Raw genomic sequence first — 18,832 nt, 5'->3', positions numbered from 1 at the left:
GCTGTGATGCTGCAGGTTCTGGAGCATAACCTTTAGGGGTTGACTCTGACAGAAGGGAAGGAGTCTGTTAAGGAGTGGATTGAATTTCTGAAGAAATAGGCTGGTGATAATGTAATGGAGTGAAAAGGCAGCATAGTTGCATGGAGCTTAGGAGACACATTGTTTGCCTGCACTGGGTGAGGATTTGAAGAAAAGCTTCTATGATAACTTCAGAGAAAAAGAATATAGCTATTTTTATATTATATTTAATATATATTATATTTGTATATAAATAGGAAAGGATTCTCGTAGGAGCTCTCCATATGCCTTCCATTTCATCTAGAAGGTTGTTTACCTTCTGCACTACAGTTCCAGTGTGTCACCACCACATTCTGTGGGCATCTCGCCTACTGCCAAACACCAAAATGAGTAACCCAGTATCCTTACAAGAGATAGATAGGTTTCATTTCAGCTTTATGAATAAAAGAAAGCTATATCAGGCAGTTTTTCACAGAAAAAGAAATTATCTTAAGACTCAAATAGCACTTTGTTTTTGATTTTATTTTTTTTTGTGAGTAATAACAAGCACTTTACTGAAGAGACTATTGGAAAGCAGTTTATTTAGTCAGTGAAACTGTTTAAATGGGGGGGGGAATCGAAGAATAACCTGCATAAAACTGTCAAAAGAGGCATTTCTGGAAAATGTTTCTTTAACATGGTGATCCTTTGAGGCTCAAAGTGCAAGGTTAAAAAGGCTTCTAAAACCAGTTGCCTTTGTGTTTTACACAGCAGCCAGGGGAAGGGATTGCTGGTGACAGCTTCCCTGGGAGGGGGGTTTGTAAATTGCACAGTTGCCTATGAGAGAGAATCATCTGGAGGCTTGTCTGCCTGCTCAATAGCTGTAAGTGTCCCTTAGGATTCTAATTTGTGTGGAAATGGTCTGAGGGAGTAAAGATGTGGCCTTTTTCAGATGTTGAAGTCGATTCAAGAACCATTTCTATTTTCAGAGATTTAACCCAGGTGTTGTCATGAGTGTGTTTAATGTCATGGCATCGGGAGATGTCAAATGTGTCAGAGTCTCTATTTGAAATAATGATTAAAAGTAGATGCACAGTCAGGGAGCTGGAAAATGGTTATTTTCATTAAAAGGGAAAAGAGACTAGTTTTAATAGTTAACCTTTTATTTTTTTACTTATCCCTGGTGGAAACAGTTGAAGAGAACTAAATGAATTTGGATGAAGGAAAGATATATTTAAACAAGTCAGTAGATGAGACAACTGTGAGAGAACACTTGGAATTGTCTTGGTTGTCCGTGAGACTGGACAGTGGCTTTTTCATTATCATGATTTTTTAACACTACATTCCTTGTTTTGTTTTTGGTTTTGTTTTTTAACAGGTGATTTTAAGCTCTGCTCTGCTTCATGCTATGTCATCTGCATGAGTTTTGCCAGCATGATATGCTATAACTCAAAGGAATTGTACCTAATTAAACCGGGGGGGGTGGGAGGGGGGAAACACAAAACACTGTGTCTGAACAAAATACTGTATGACCTGTATAGAGACCCCAGCTAAGACTGAGAGATGCTGCATTAATAGACAATCAAGGGGTGATTATTTATGAAACACTTCTGGGAATGGTCTTAAAGCTGTTACTGCTTTGAAAGCAGTTTGTGAGTTGTGGTTTTTAAACAAGCAAGGTAAAAGTTACTTTCAGGTACATCCGGTTGAATTTTGAGTTTTGAACAGTGTTGGGTTCACAGTGGCTTGGGTTTCAGTTCCATTCTGTATGTTTTTAACTGGCATTAGATTTGTATACATGAAAGAAAACAAACAGAAAACCCCCAGTTGATGTCAGGAAATGTAGATACAGTTCCCTGGTGTTCATGTGACCATTACTAACTGTCAATTTTTTAACTGAATAAATGTAACTCAATTAAAATCTTGAGTTTTGTACCTTCTGATGTTCCAGAAGCGGTGTTTTAGAATTGCTCTGTGTCAGTTTTATCCACGTTCCCCCACCCACAGAACCAGCTTGTGAGAAGGTGCTTGATGTGGATTTTACCGTCTCTTCCCTATCCAGGCCAATGACTTGTGAGATGTCAGTAAAACACTCACTGTATTTCTTTTTAGCTCTCTTCTCTCTGTATCTCTTCATAAACTGATGCCCCACTCACTCAAAAGGCAGAGACCTTTGACTTGTGTATTTACATTTCTGCCTCACAACTTACTCAACACAGCACTTGTGTGAACATGCACAGCTTCAAACTGCTTTTGTATCTTAACATGTAGGGTGCCTATTCTCGCCAAAGGATGGAGAGCTCTGCAGGACCTTGGCATGTGCATGAGGGTTTTATCCAGCATGGCCCATCCCTCACTGCCTGGCATGAGCACAGCATCCTCCTTTAGTTCTTTCAGCTTCCCTCCCTGGGCATTTCTTCTGTTGGGGAATTGCCAAAGAACAGTAATTTAAAGGTGTAGCTATGATCTGAAACACCAGCTGTGCCACTTGAAAAGGAAGCAGAGACATTTAGCTGAGAACACAACTTCAGAGCACCAGTTCTCCCTTGAAAGAGCTGCCTGATAATGTGTAACCTCTCTGTGTCGGCTAACCCTGTCTCCACAGTCCTTTTGCACTGATACAAGTGTACACATTAATAATTTGACATTAATTAAATATTCAAGGAAAGGTGGGAGGGAAATCCTGTACCTGAAGCTGAATGCCTGGAAGAGATGATAAAACCACACATTTTTAAGGTCTGCAGTTCTTTCTGTGGTATCAAACAGGATGCCCATGTGAAGAGGCTGATCTTTTGCCTTAGGAATTAATTTGTGCAAGCTGTACATTACTTGTACAAGCGACCTGGGTCCCCGCAGTCAAAAAACAATGAGCTACAGCAATGTTGTAGTTAAAAGCCTGTCAACACCCACCAGTGATAAGGCTGATACCATGTGGCCAGCAAGATTATCAGCTTTCTTAAAACTGAACTTTGGAAACACCACTACAGCTTTCCATAAAGTTATCAAGAAGAAGAGCTGTAATTGGAACTGCTGCCACACCTGGAACAATGCTGTTCAATGGCATTTTGCTGTTGCACAAACTTCAAATCAAAACCCATGCTTATATGAAAGTGCAAGGATTAAGTACTTGTAAAGATTAGCAATCCAGAAGTGAGCTGCACTTCTGAGTCTTGGCCATTAGTGATACAAATTCCAGAAGATTTCATCTGGTCAAGGGTGACCTGTAACAGCAAGGATTTCCACACTGTTCCTAGCACTCCTTGTAGCATGGTCTCCATTACTGTCAGACCCTTTGGCAACTGCATTTTCACTTGGGGGATGCATGTAAGTAATCCAGAAGAAATGCGCAGTTATAGTACAAGCCACATAGAGGTAGAAAACAGTACAGCTTAAATGTAACCTGTACCTACCTTAGCAAAAGCCCGTAGCTGTACCTTGCTGAGGGTGCTGACTGCAGGGGCTCACAGGTCATCTATGGAATAATGCCATGTCAGTTCACAAGTGCCATTACATCACCTTTTCCATGGCTCTGGACATTAAGGATGACTTGGGTTATGAGGCTGAAATTGCCTGAGCCTCATTCAAAATCAGAGATGCTTCTGCTCAGCCACCAACCCCTTTCTGAGCAGGTGGTGTAAAACCACTCACATGGACAAGCTGTGGTGCTCTGGGACCTCTCAGCACAGGCTGAATGCAGCCCCTCGAGAACCTCCACGTTTCCAGGCTTGGTACCTGAGGAGTGTGTCTCAAAAGAGCAAGGCCAAGCACCACCCCGCACACATTCCTTGTTTCATTGCCCCAGGGGGAGCAGGACCTGTTCTTGCATTCACCAACATGTCCTCTGAAAAACTGTCCTGGCAGCACAAGAGATGAGCAGTTTGCCTCAGTCTTCACTTCCTGCACACATGCAGTGCAATGAGACAGGCTTCACCTCGGGACTGAACAGAGGCACCTTACAAAGTAAAACACAAGCTTCTCTCATTTTAAACATCTCGGTTGATGTGAGGTTTTTTCACCCCAGTAGAACTGACTCACCTCCATCTTGTTTCTGTCGCCTGGAAATGAGTAGTTGCAGGCAGCAGCACTGTTCAGCCCCTGCTGCGTGCAGCTGCCGTCAGAGCTGTACATTCCTGCTTTACACGCTGCTTTTGAGGCTCCTGTGGCCACAACTGGAATCAGCTGAATTTCATCCCCACAGGGAGAGCAGCCGGATGGACGGGAAGCTGGGGGGGGGGGGGGGGGGAGCAGCTGCCCGATCCCATGCTGCAGAGGCAATGGCTTGCAGAGCCTTCCCCTCCACACACAAACACTGGCTTGCTGTATCTCACATTCTCCAGCTACAGAGGAACAAGAAATGGCACAGCGCTGTGCAAGTAAAACTTCAGCTGGTTACCTTGTTTGTTTCATACTCTAAAATGCAAGGCAACCCCCAAAACGGCCTCTGTTCAGAAGGGAAAGAGCACTCTCATTTATATGGTTTCTTCCTGAAAAGCCAGCCTTTCCCAGAGGTACCACTATCTAGGAAGGGGCTGTGCGCAGTGCCTTGTGACAGAAACAATTATAAAGCCCCATCAGTACAGCATCAAGCCTGCTTTGTGGGCTGGAACCTTGAGATCTGGCAATTCCCAGCCCTGCACATTGCTCCTACAGCCCCCTCAAGAGCCACACAGATGCTGCTGCCACAGACTAAGCTACAGGTGCAGCTGTGTTTCATTCACATGAGCAAGCTGAGGCAGCCAGAAGCACTGAATGCTTCCCCCAGGTGACACTTCATGCCTGGAGCATTTCTATGAACACCCCCCCTCCTCTGAACACACAGGTTCTGCTCAGCCTGGGTGCTTTAATGCACTGGCTTAATGCTCCTGCAAATTTGCAAATGACAAAGGACGGCATCCTAGAAAAGAGGAAGCCAGTGCTACAGCTGCTGCTGGAAAGACAAAATAACCCATTCCCATATGCCCCGCTCCACTGTTAAGGCACATTTCAGCTTACTGAGGATCTTGAGGGAATAAGTGAGATAAAGGTGCAAGCACACAAGCCCACTGAATTGCTTACCTCAGACATGCTCCATGGTTCCCACTTTACCTCTGGATATAAGGAGAAGTAGCAAGAAGTAGCAAGTACTAATAGATTGGCATCTTCCACTTTGGGCACAGCGTGGGGAAAGGGCGGGCAGGGAGCAGATTACTGCTTACGTGTATCATCATCTCAAGTGCCAGCACACAAGCTGTCAGCTCTCACAGGTCAATGCAGCATCAGCCAGAGCTGCTCATATTCTGCCTTTGACATCTGCACAGGACACCTCAGCCCAGGGACCACTGATGCAGCTCAGTGTTCCAGACTTCCAGTTCTAGTAAGCAGGCTTGTATCACCTCATCATCAGCACATGTAACCTACAGCTCCAACTGAGACCCGCTACCTCGAGAAAAGTATGGACAGAGGAAAGGCTTTCACAAAATCTGGAAGGTTTTGATGCAAACTCAGCCTTAAGGGTAAGAGTTTTTGTTTATCTATCTATACACACACGTATGTATGTGTACACAGGCATTCCTGAAGATATTACCTGTATCTCAAGTACCCAGGTACTGAGACAGAACAGAGCCGCCGCCACCCCGCCACCCCTCCCTCCCTCCCTCCCTTCCTTCCTTCACAGGAAGTACAAGAATAAGGTATGAGGAAAGCTGCTCAAATCCAGACCCCTGAACTGAACCAGACACAAGGGTGCACATGCCTTGAGATACTGTGGATGGACCCGTATTGTGCTGGAGACAGTGCAGCAGACACAAGGCTGCTAAAGATACACCAGTGGAGTCCTTGGTCACATTCAGCAAGTCCAGTGAAAGCTCAATGAGCTTCCTCACATCATGAAACATTCCAGCAGCTACTTGCCAACACTAAATCACCATAACTAGCAGCAACTGCTACAGCACCTTTCAAAGCTTTCACTAAGATTTCATGAGCCATCTAGTTTTATAATGCATTTCCAAGGAGAAGTTGATGTTTGCGCTTTTAAAAAGCACAAGAGACCACTGTTCAGACTAAGCACTTCTGGCTCAGCTAGCACTAGAGCAGTCAAATACACTCCTATGACAGGTAAAAGCAGCACGTCACATCACATGTAACTAAAATATAAACTTGGAAGCCACAGAGATTTGCTCTGCAACTTCACACTCACCTCTACAGCTACATTAAATAGCTTCATTTTGCTGTTGATCCTGTTGTCCTCCTATCAAAGCAGCTGTAAGAAGCACACATACCAGATGCAGAGTATGTGTTTCCAGGCTGTGGGAAAGATGAGGCTGCAGTTTCTGGCTACAATGCTTGGCTCAAAAGAAGAAAGAGAAGAAATCCAACCAATAAAAAGCACAAACCCAAAACCCAACCCCAAAACCCACAGCACCAAAGCAGCACAGTGCTCATCCAGTAACGAGCATGTGCCCTGCCAGCAGCACCCTGCCTTCAGGCCAAGACATGAACATCCAGACCTGGAGCCTGAAGTTGCAGACTGTTTGTGTACCAGTGTGCATGACAGGCGTTGCGCTGCTGCAGTCTTCAGAATGTGAGAAATGAGGCATTAAGGGATTCTTCTGGCAGAGAAACCTAGAAAAAGGATTAGGGACTACTCAGTTTGTGAGCTGCAAAGGTCACATCTGTAATGCTCCACGTTACTTCAGCTTCAATGAAAGGCAGATTCGTAGTATTAGAAACCATATCTTCTATTTTACAAGAGTGCTACTGAGTGAACGCTGGGGAGTTATTTAGGCCATTAGCTCAGAATCCATATCACTGAAAAGCAGAGAAAAGCATGGAACCATAGAATCACACAGGGGTTTGGGTTGGAAGAGATCTTAAAGCTCATCCAGTTCCAACCCCCTGCCGTGGGCAGGGACACCTCACACTAGACCAGATTGCTCAAAGCCCCATCCAACCTGGCCTTGAAAGCTACCAGGGATGGGGCAGCCACAGCTTCTCTGGGCGACCTGTGCCAGGGCCTCACCACCCTCACAGTAAATAATTTCTTCCAATATCTAATCTAAATCTCCCCTCTGTCAGTTTAAAGCCATTCCCCCTTGTCCTGTCACTTCACACCCTTGTCCCTCTCCAGATTTCCTGTAGGCCCCCTTCAGACACGGGGAGCTAAGGTCTCCCTGGAGCCTTCTCTTCTCCAGGCTGAACAAGCCCAGCTCTCTCAGCCTGTGTTTCTACAACCCACACATCTTCAGTGCTTAACATTTTCAAGATCTTTATAACAGTGGCATTTATCAGTATCCAAAATAAACACAGTACACTTTCCTCACCTGAAGGTAAAACTTTGTAGCAGGAATTACAGGAACCATCAAAAACAATACTGAAAATAGCTCAGAGACACTATATTTTATTAATACTCTTCCAGATTACATTTCTATTCCTAAAAAGAAAACCAGGAACACATCTAAACCTAAGAATTCCATTACTGTTCAGTCCTGGGAATGGAACATTGTTAAGCTGGACCATTTTATTACTTCTCATATACTTTAATATTTAAAAATAAAATACAAAAGTCAAATAATACTAACGCCAGACAGATTGCATATTGACCATGGTAGGTTGTTAATCACCACACTTCTATTTCCTGATAAAAATCCCTGATTAAGAAGTTTTCCCTCTAAAGTAGGTTTATAAAATTCTCTGATGGTGGCTCAGCCACTCAATGGTATCAGAACTGCTCCCAGGTTTCTTGTGGCTTAGATGATCCAGCCTTGGTGCACCTGGGAAACAAGAGTCCTTGGAGGTGGGAGCCAGCAGCAGTCTGCTCCTTAACGCCTTCTGTTAAGCAACATGGAACAAGCCACAGCCTGCTTTGTGAAGCCTTATGAATCAGTTCTTGAAGAAACAGGGAAGGTGGCTGGGTGCAACAGAGGAAACCTCAATACCGAGTAGATCCTCAGATCTCAGCTGAGCCAGGCCCAGCAAACAAGAAAGCCACACACATCCCACCGGGGGAGCAGGCACCACAGAATAAACAAACCAGACAACAAGCAGATCTCCTCTGCAGAAGCTGTCCATGAACGTGTCAGTCCCATGAATCATTCGCTATAAAAAGTTCAGTGTCTCATCTCCAGTGCGTGTTCAGCTAAAATTCTGTACATTATATACAAAAAAGCACAAGGATCACTGCTTGGTGCTTCCAATCCTTGTTCCTCTGCAGTGATGAAAAAGTTTAAAAACCAGAGTCTGGGCTTATAAATAGTGCAGAAAATGCAAACGCTAAGAAGACAATGCCTCCTATGATTGTCACTGAAAAGAAATGCAAACCAAAAAGAGATTAGAAACTGAGAGTTAAACATCTTCCATGACACATTACAGATTTATTTTTAATGCCAGATTCCCAAATAACCTTAGTTTAAAATTCATGTTGTAAATTATGGACGCTGTTTTCCAGCTCAGTGTCAGGATGCCCACATGCCACCCCATTGCCTAACTGCACCTAAAAGAATATATTCTGGTCATTGGAAGGAAACTTTAGTTTATTCATATTATTTTAGCTAGTATAAAATTGAGGTTGACATGTCCTGCTGAATATTTGGCTGTATAGGGGGAAAAAAGATACAATATTCTCATGCTGAAGGAAGCCAGCAGGTAAGGGTAACGTACTAATGAGGGTGGTTTGTATAGTTCAGGTAACTATATTGAAAGAGACAGTATAAAAAATACTGTTTGCAATGGATACAATCAGCTAGAGGGTAGGATGGTATTCCAGAAAAGCCCCAGTGTGTATGTTCTCCTACTCCTCTAAACAAACTAACAGGCTCAACAGCATTTTTGTTTAACCTAACAAGCCTGGTCTTGTGGCCAAAGACCCACACTGAGCTTATTAGGAGAATATTAAATAATTCTGAAATTAGCATTTTGTCACTGATTTCCTTGGCAACACGATGCATGTTTCAGTTTCTGCAGTGAAGTTGGCTTTTAACAACCTCTGCAACTGCAGAACAAATATTCAGAATGAGCATTTGCAGGAAGCAGCTTCACAGAATCCTTCCTGGAAGAATGAAATCTCACCACATGACAGGATGGATAGCTGAAGCAAACTGCAACCTAACCTAAGGGAAAACCACCCAATATAACCTTACTCGTCATTCCTGTTACAGACAGCAGGTATGATAAAAAACCCCAAACATTGTGCCACACAGAATAGATTTTAAAGCTTTTTATATGGCTGGCATAACTTGTAACTATGGAGCTGTCTTGCTCACCTGAAGGTCTGCACTCAATTGTAACAATTTCACTGTTGAACAATAAATACCAACGATCCAAAATACTGTATTTCCTTCCTCTGGTCTCCTGCAAGCCAGCTAATAGTGAAGCAAAACGTGTTTCACCAGTGCCCATCTTTAAGCTGGGAGCTACAATACCTAAATCAGAGTCAGTGAACTGTTATGCTCAATTAATGCTGGACCCCTTAGATGCACCTATCCTGTGCAGGCTCAGCCTCTACCTGGCAGGAGGAGGGACAGGAGCCTTGGGGACAGTGCTGGGCACTCCCAGCAAGGGGAGCTCAGTACGGAGCAGGGCACAGGGAGGTGGGATGGAACACACAGGCTCCAAAAAAAAAAAAAAACAAACCAAAAACAAAACCAAACAAGTTTTGGGGTTTTCCAAAAGATTTGAGAGACACTGCTCCCAAGCACTTACAGTCATTCACACCAAAGACATGACCAACATTAGTGCACTGTTTTGACAGGAGTGAGTTTTCACTTACCAGTCCTAACCGATATTTTCTGTGCTATCATTCTCCCTCCAATAACTGCTAAGCCAGTGCATAGGCAATGCCCCACTGTGCCTCCCACTGCCACACCATAGGGGTCCTGAGGAAAAAACACAGGAGGACATTAGCACAGTTGAAAACCCACTAGTCCTATGACAACCTCCTGCCATGAAGGAGCAACACCTGGGTTCCCTGGCTGCACAATGTCAAGTAGGTAGGACTCTCTGGTGTTTGCTCTGCTATCCATTGCTGCCTCAAAGACCAGTAACAGTGTACATCAGCTAGTGAGACAAACTTAAACCTAAACCTGACTAGTACAGGAGCATATGGCATGTTTCAACCAAAAAAAGCATCTTCAAGTTGTTAAATACAGATCCAGAAATCACTCTGCTGTACTGAAACAATTATACAACCTCTGGAGGGAGGTGGCAGCTGTTCAGGAACACAACATGCATCAGCTGTAAGAACACCAACCTCGCTATAAAGGAAAATAAATTCATGAGCTGCAAATGAAAGCTTTCAAGCTTTTGGCAGCTAAAGCATTCCAAGTCCCATGTCCGGCTTCAAAAGCTTGTGTTTTATTCTCTGGCTCCCTGTCCCACTCATCCAGAGAGGGAAGCAGGAAAGAATTTAAGTACAAAGGGTAATAAACTGTTTTCAAATTTACTGTCAACAACAGCTTTCACATCACTGCATAGCAAGCAGCCACATGAAGAACTCTACTACATGTAGAGTTTTCTCAGATCCACTTACAAATTACACATACATATTGAATGCCTTATAAAAGGGAAGACTTCAGCATTAGACACAGAGTCTTTTAACAACTGGCAGCGAAAGCAAGGTAGGAGTATGACTTTCTGCTATACAAAGATGGATGACGGAAAGTACCACAGGGTCCCCTATACATTTATTAGTGAGACTTTTAGCTCCAAGAGGAAAAAAAAAAGAGCTGCTGCCATCACATGAGGAATGCATGAAATCTCTAACAGACAGGTTGGAAGCAGGGGTATGCCAGCACAACACACTTGCCTCTAGGATCAGGGCCCAAAATTCCTGGAAATCCCTATTTCCTAACCACCCCTACCCCCTTTCCCTCCCCTCCCCGCTTCCTTTTCAGCTAACTGTACAGCCCCCTCAGCTGAGGGTGGATCTCACCCCATATCCCATATGCCCTGATAGGTAGCAAGCTATGATGGCTTCCCTCAGCATAATCTCCAGAAGTAGAAGTGTGCTGAGGCCCAGCAGCTGAAGCAAAGTCAGTCTAGTAGGACACTACTGAGCTTCCTTTTCTGCTTTCTTAAACAAAAGAACAAGTCTTATACACAGTAAACTAGTAAGGTATAAAATCGAGCTCTTCAGGACTTGATTAATGAAGACAGAGTTAACTCATGCCCTTGGTATATGCACTGAAACAACCAAATTATCACCCTTTTTTTCTCCAACGGAGCCACATTTTGTTTGTTCTGACAGGACAGAGACACTACTCCATGAGCAGTCACAGAGGTCTGGGCTTTTTCTTTTCTCTGAGGAATATATGGTCACAGCTGACTTACCACACTGCTCAAATATAATTTCTTTCCTCATAACCATTTCTGTAATGCTCTTGCTATGTGTCTGTGAAGTACTCACATAAGGATTTAGCTGAATATATTATGAAACAAGGGAATATAAAACAGTCCCACAGACAAAATGAAAAAAGATCCAGCCCATAATCATTCGCTGATTTTGAAAGCCAAGATCAAGATATATCTTCAAGCCATTTTTTGTAGTATTTGTTTTTGTAGCACTTATACAAACACTTCACATGCTAAAGGCACAGCATCCCACTCTTTAGCTGCAATGCTTGACACTTCACAAAGGAGACCACAGAGTCTGACAGATGCTCCCTAATGGAACACTCAGGAAATGCAAACGGGAAGTCAAGAATCACCTGTGAAAAGATGGACTTCAGCAGTATATAAAATCTGGCCAGAGGCAATAACAATTCCTCATTTTCCAAGATGGCACATAACTGACTGAACAATGAGATCACCCTCTCATCCTGCTGTTCCCTGCCTTGTCAGAACTGAACACCTCCCCTAAACTGCAATAGAGACAAGAGGTTCCTTCAAATTATAGCCTCCTTCATTACACGGTCCTGATTTATCCCTATGGAAGGTCTGGAAGTACACTGAACGAAGCATGAGTCCTAGGGCAGATATGCAAATTATCCCACTGCATGAAAAAGCACAGGTAAGCTACTTATGTTTATTAAAAGTCTGACTATAAACCTTAATTTTCCTTTAAATATACATTCCAATCATCATGCTGAGTACAATTTCATTTACAGTATTACCTACTGCACAGCAGTTTAGGGTTTATTTCATTTCTCTACACGGTATCATATTCACTTAGATTTTTAAGATGAGGTTCAAGCTTGGTGGGATAAAGGTTTCTTTTTAAAGCTACTGTGTTAAAACTGTACAACCACACAGATCAAAGAAACATCTGTTCTGTAACATCTCTCAACACCAACAAAAAACAATTGTATTCAACTGTCTGACAGAAAACCAACTATTTCCAGAAATTCCTGTGCAGTCCCAGTCACATAACAGTTTTAATACTACGCAGAGCTTCAGTGCATTTATTTTCAGGTCCTGGCACAGCTCTAAAATTAAGTAAGGCACAGCAAGGCATAGGTGTGAAAATCCAATACCTCGTACCTCAGGAGGATTTTGTCTCTCCCACTTCTCTGAGGGCAACCCAAAGAGAGCAAAAAGAATAGCAGCATTCTGCAACACTCACCTCTCTGGCAGCCAACACTATGGTTGTTAATTGAGAACGATCACCCCATTCTGCTAAAAATGTTAAAGTGAAAGCTTGGACAAAGATTGGAGAAATAAAATGGAGCCACTTCTTCTGAGGTATAGTGGTGCCTGGCCCTGATTCCACATCTCCTGGCCCATTTAACAGTTTAGTTCTCTGAAGCTGTGGAAGACAAAGGAAAAAAATCAATCAATCAATCATAATATTAGAAATATCATCTGAACACCACGAATGAAATACTTAAACAGTAAAGCTGCTCATTTAGTATCTGGAATGTTACTAGCCACTGACTGCTGCATTATCAATATTAGACACCATTAAAAAAACTAGCTACATGTACACACATACACATGTGCACATATATATACACTTGTTATCACCTCTAATCTCCAGTTATTGTCCATTTTGCACTGCTTAAACTTACCCAGCAGTTTCAGTAGGAATGACACATGGTTTATAACCACAGATTTCCTCCTGTTGGTATCCCCCTCTTCCTAAGCAGTGGCTCTCACACTAGGATTTGGTAAAATTAATGAAAACAAAAACCCCAAAACTCAAAAAAAAAAAAAGATTAATACTCCACACTACTGCTTAGAAGTGGGTCAAGTGCATTTAGAAAGTTATTATAACACACTTTGCTGCAACACTACAAATCTCAGCATTCATCTGCCTGCCCATAAAAAGAAAGTAGAAGTAAGAGTAAACTGTTCATGTCCTCTCTGCTAACACATGAAGGAATAAATAAAAATACCCACCCTACCCCACACTATGCAAAAAGTCTCTTTTCTCCTGAGAAGCCAGGCTTGCCATGGAACTGGAATCACCTGCTGAAACAGCCTCCAGGCCCACTTCTGTCCCCTTTACTACACATTTTCTGTGTCAAATTATCAAATGCAGACACAGCTGAACACCGCAAATGTGACAGTGCCATTCTGTAGCTTCATGGCTGTAACTGTTTCATCAGCCAGAATTCACAGAAAGCTTATGACTTACTTCCTCATCTTTCTTCTTAATTTCTGCTTGAACTTCCTCCAGCTCTTCCTGACCCTCATCTGGACTCATTTTCAAGCCTTCCCGAAGCATCCGAATGCCAAAAATTGCAAACAGTGCCGTTGAAACATAGTATGTGTACACACGAGGAATAACCGTGGTAGCGTAGCCAAACAAAACTGAAAAGAAAACAAACATGTCATTTAAAAAAATAAGCATGAGGATCATAACTGTTTTTCCCACATCTAAAAAATGCTTGCTAGCAAAGTCTGTAATTCAGATATCCACTGATAAATAAATATTGCATCTTTTGTTGGGTTTATATAAGTTTCTTCCCCCGCTCTAAGACAACAACACTTTAGAAACCCCAACCATTACTGGTCATGCCAGAGATTGAAGTCCATCAACATGCAAAAAGGTACACCAGGCAAAGTTGATGTGCTGCTATTCTAAAGAGTCAGTCCCAGCAACATTATCATTCCCATCAAGGACTATGCAAGTCCCACCTTCCTCCAAGTATGCCGGGAAACTATCACCTGTAAACATATTAAATTAGTCATGGTGTATAGCAGTGTATACCAGTATACCATTTTCTTTATATGGCTACATGTTAGATAGCATCTCTTCCCAATCTTTTTATTTACCTGACAAACTTAGGGTAAGGTTTTCTACAAGTTAAGCCTACTAGTCATACTCACATATCATCCAGCTGCATGAATCTACATCTGTCTTCTTTTGCCAAGTGCAAATACCTGCACATTACTATTCCCATCTCCCACACTCCCCACAAGCACACAACGTGACCAACTTTGATCTTCTTTTAAGTTAAATCACTGATCCCACTCAAAGACCCAAAAGCTACCTCCATGGTGTACCTACTGTTATGGGTATTAAAGGCAACCAAACTAAGCCAAAACTAGCTCTCAAATAGGAACAGAACAAAGTACTTCTTCACAAAGTAAGACTAGCTACCATTTTTTTTTTTGGCAAAAAAGGTCTGCATAAGCAAGAAGAAATTAAAGCTACACACCTAACCTTCAAGGCTGCTTAGACCATGCACTCACAACTGTCTCTGTTGTTTTATTCCACATGCAATTAGCTAAAAGGAAGCATATGATCTTAAAGTCCTTTCCAACCCTGACTATTCTATGATTCTATATTACCATGTGTGTTCTCTTGCATAAACAGTTAGAAAATGTGCTTAAGTTACTACATAATCTGGACATTAATTCACACACCCACTACCAAAAGTAAGACTATGAGACCAAAACTGGTCAAGTTGTACTATTACTATTGCTGTAGTACTATTACACAACACATACATATATTGATAACAGTATTAGTTGCACAGCTAAATAAACCAGGAGGAGTTAAACTAAACTTCTTTTTGAAGACTGAAAATACTAAAGTAAAGCAATGCAAGAAACTATACAAAAAGATTTTTAGCATTATTTGCATATATAAGCACAGACACAATGAAATCAGAACAGTAAGGCAGCTTATTTTGACAAGCACAGCTTTAAAAAAAACACCCCAAGTAGTGATAACTTGGAGTAAGTTTAAGTGAGTATATTTTCATGAAATCAAAGTGGGCAAAACCCCCAGGAATTTCCAGACACAGCTTGTATGAAACAAGGAGTCAGGAGGGGAAGGGGGGAAAGGCTCCTTTCTGAGAAGGAAGAAATAGTTGGGCACCTATAAACCAGAGGGAAAAGCAGAAAATAAAGTTTTATGAAAAAGCATCAAGAAAGATTTGAAGAAAGTATAGAAAAAGGGAGAGCCACACTGGGCAGAAGGAAAAGAGATCACATGATTTACAGAATAGCACATCGCTTGTGGTACTACATAACATTAAATAAAGCAAGGAGTGCAGCAGTAGAAGATTCAAAGACTTATATTAAGTAATAGAAGAAACTCATACAATGCTATCATTACACACAGTGCACATGGAAGCTGCTCCAAGACTGCAATAATAATTGCATCAGTATATATAACAATAGCTACACACCCAAACACATTCACAGAATGACTTGCCAAGAAGCCTGAAGCCAGTTAACTGGCCATCTCCACAAATAGTATTTTAAGTATTCAGACAGCACATACACAATACAATTTATGCTGCATCTGATGTACCTGAACTATAGGTTTCTCAAGTGCCACCTGACACCTCACTTCCCCCCCTAGTTCTTGCATCTGTCAGTACCACCCACCCGGAAGGATTGTGGCAGAATATCATCTTCCACCTAAGCAGCTCCAAGCACAAATCCAAGCAACTACATGTACAGGGATACAAGTCAGACAAGGGAAATTTGTCATCATATTAAGAATCTTTTGCCTGAGGGGGAAAACCAGAAGTCACTCCTACATTTCCTTCAGGCACACCAATTTAACAGGAGCTAAATATTAACAGAAACCAGCGGCCCCAGAATCAAGGAAGTGCTTAAGCTCCCAATCCTATTCCTCTTTCTTACTCTCATACTGAGGTCTAGGGAGCACAAACACCTCATTAGAGGTAAGAGCCTAAATATTCAATCTGAGCCATGGTCTCCAGAAAAGTCTTCACACTCTCCTAAAACCAGGAAAGTGCATATACCTACCACCTTCACTTTAACTTCAATTAAGTTTTATTGATAAACATGTACCCAACACAGTTTAAGAGATGAAACAAAGAGAAAAGAGTGCTAACCTGATAAACATGTCATCAGTCCCAAGGCAAGCATAGCACCAGCCAGTACAGTCAAACGGTTGTACCGCATTGCCATGATGGCTGCGATGAAGAAGGTCTTATCCCCCAGTTCTGACACGATGATGACCGATATAGCAGCCACAAATGCATGAATAAAGCCCAAATTAGTCTTGTCAGGTGACTCTTCATTGACAATGTGAATGGGAGCAACCAGCGAGGACCCCTTCTGTAGGGGAGGGCGAAACAACAAAAAACCCACTAGTTAATTAATAGGCTGCAATAGTTTGCAAAGTTCAGAGCCTCGTATCTCTCCTGTCATATCACTGTGTAGTGTGATATTTTAAGTACACACCTCTCATGCCACACTAATGATCATTAACTAGTTACTGGCTGCAACCTATCTCAAATTTCTACTTAGGCACTTTGCAAGCACACTATTACCAGGAGAACCACTATTACAACAAAACATGGGTTCTACTATTGCTGTCTTCAGAATGCCTGGCTCTTTACTTTCTCACCTTAACCAAACAAGCAGTTTTCAGTATTGAGAATTAAACTCTTCAAACTAAACCCAGGTGACAACGTTTAGGAAATATAAAGTACTTTCAAAACTGGTTAGAATCACTTTCTTGCATCTCAGCCACATTAAAATTTTGTGCAGATTTTCATCAGTGGTTTGTTTTATTTACACGGTCTATGTACATAGAAAACTAGCTTTAAGACTTCCAATGGTCAAACCGGACTGGCACACTCCCCATGTCACTTACCAAAGTGTTTACTTTTACAGAGCTAAGATATCTACCATCAAAAGCAAGACCCAGAACAACGAATCTGGTGTTCCCATGCTTGACCAGAGATGGCTAAGACAGCTTCGTTCAGCATATCTACCAGCAGAGACAAATTACAACGTGTTTTAACATGGTGACTTCCCAGCATTCCACATCTTAGGAGTGCTGTAAGTTTTTGGGTTGGGTATTTAAGTTTCCATGCTCTATGTAATACACAGCAGCTTCCCAGAGTTACTTTACCTTTAGCAACGCTGTAAATTTGGGGGTTTGATATTTAAAACTTGACATGCTCTACATGCCACATGAAGCCATATGTTACCGAATTCTCCACCCCCCTGTGTGTTCACCTGTCACCTGAATGCCCTAACCAAAAACACCATTTAAAAAGTTTTAACGTCAAAAAAATAACTTTAAATATTCAGGCAAAACTGTCAGGTTTTGAGTCACATCAAAGCCTGCTTCCTCACCTGCTTCTGTGAGGAAAACCTGTCAAGGGGGGTTCCCCTCCCCCTCCTCCCCAGCATGCAAGCAAGCAGGGCACAAAACACTTATCTGGTGAAAACACTACCCCATTCTTCGTGTCAGACCTAATTCCCTCTTTTTGTGCTAAAGGGCGGGAAAGCAGGAGTCCCATGGCCTTCTATAGGGGAAGCGCCCCGCCGGCCGGGCTGGGCCCGCCCCTCCTGCTGCACTGCCGCGGGGTTGACCTCGCGGCCCGGGGCCCGGCTGAAGGAGGGGTCGTCCCTCAGGCGGCCAACGCGGCCCGGCCCGGCCCGGCCCGGCCCCGCCTCACCTCAGCTCTCGGCTCGGCTCCCTGCGCCGCCGGTGCTGGCGGCGGCTCCTTCTTCCTGCCGGGCTCTTCCTCCGGAGCGGCGCGCAGCCCCGCCGGGGCCAGCAGCAGCAGCGCCGCCGCCAACAGCAGCGCAGCTGCCCGTGGGAGCGGGGTCGGCGGCGAGGCCATGGCGGCCGAGCGTGGCGGTGCGGGGGGGCGAAGGGGCACACGCACCGCACGAGGCCCCTTTAAAGGCGCCGCGTCATCACCCTGCCCGCAGCGTCCCGGCCGCGCGGCCCCGCAACCGTCCCCCAACCGCTTCCTGCAACGGCCCGGCCCGGAGGGGTGGGACCCTGCGCGCCGATTGGCTGCGGCCGCCGCTGACGGACGCCCCGCCCTCCGGCCCGCCCGAGCGGGCGGGGGACCCTGGTCTGTCACGGTACCCTCTGGGCCCGGGGGACCTTGGCCTGTCACGGCCCCCTGTGGGCCCGGGGGAACCTTGGCCTGTCACGGCCCCCTGTGGGCCCGGGGCCGCGGAGGTGATACCACCACGTTGCCTTCTACCCCCTGTGCTGGCGCTCGGCGTCAGGAGGAGCCGGGCAGCGCGGCTGTGCTGCCTTCCCGGCGAGTCCAGGCGCGTCCTTCCCTCCGTTCGGAGTTGCCTGCGGGCAGGAAAGCGCGCTGAGAGACGGGAAGCAGAACGGATGGCTAAGAAGGTAAAATACCTGCACAGAAATGGCCTGGGCTCATCCCGATGTCTAAAAGCCCCAGTACAAAGCAATGCTTTGGGTGTCTGTGAGCCTGATTCTCTCTCTCCCTGGGGCAAGGCGAGGACCATGCTCCCCAGGACGCAACTGACTGTCCAGTAAACGGGATGAAGAATGCCAGTAGAACAGGAGATGATTGGAGGCGGGCAAATCGCTAAAAATAAACCCCAATGCGGAAAGAAGAGCTCCCCAGACAGGGCTGTTTATGCTGCATGGTGAATGGAAGCTATGGAGTTGATGGAGAGAAGCGCACAAGAGACGAGAGGCCCAGCATTCTGT

The 18,832-nt window shown here is 44.0% G+C and overlaps 1 protein-coding gene across 1 annotated transcript; it reads right to left on the bottom strand.

Annotated features, from left to right (window-relative positions):
* Positions 1-7,352: 7,352 nt before the first annotated feature.
* TMEM165 (transmembrane protein 165) lies at positions 7,353-18,110 on the bottom strand. The gene is made up of 6 exons (XM_034064666.1): positions 17,808-18,110; positions 16,227-16,452; positions 13,544-13,719; positions 12,530-12,712; positions 9,740-9,845; positions 7,353-8,274 (listed from the first exon to the last, which is right to left on the bottom strand). The coding sequence occupies exons 1-6, from the start codon at positions 17,973-17,975 to the stop codon at positions 8,198-8,200; spliced, it is 936 nt and encodes a 311-aa protein (XP_033920557.1). The 5' UTR covers positions 17,976-18,110; the 3' UTR covers positions 7,353-8,197.
* Positions 18,111-18,832: the final 722 nt, after the last annotated feature.

Source organism: Melopsittacus undulatus, chromosome 7 (genome assembly GCF_012275295.1).
Source record: "Melopsittacus undulatus isolate bMelUnd1 chromosome 7, bMelUnd1.mat.Z, whole genome shotgun sequence".
Lineage (NCBI taxonomy): Eukaryota > Metazoa > Chordata > Aves > Psittaciformes > Psittaculidae > Melopsittacus > Melopsittacus undulatus.
The sequence above is the reverse complement of the archived record's forward strand: the minus strand, read 5'-3'. Positions and strand labels throughout refer to the sequence as shown.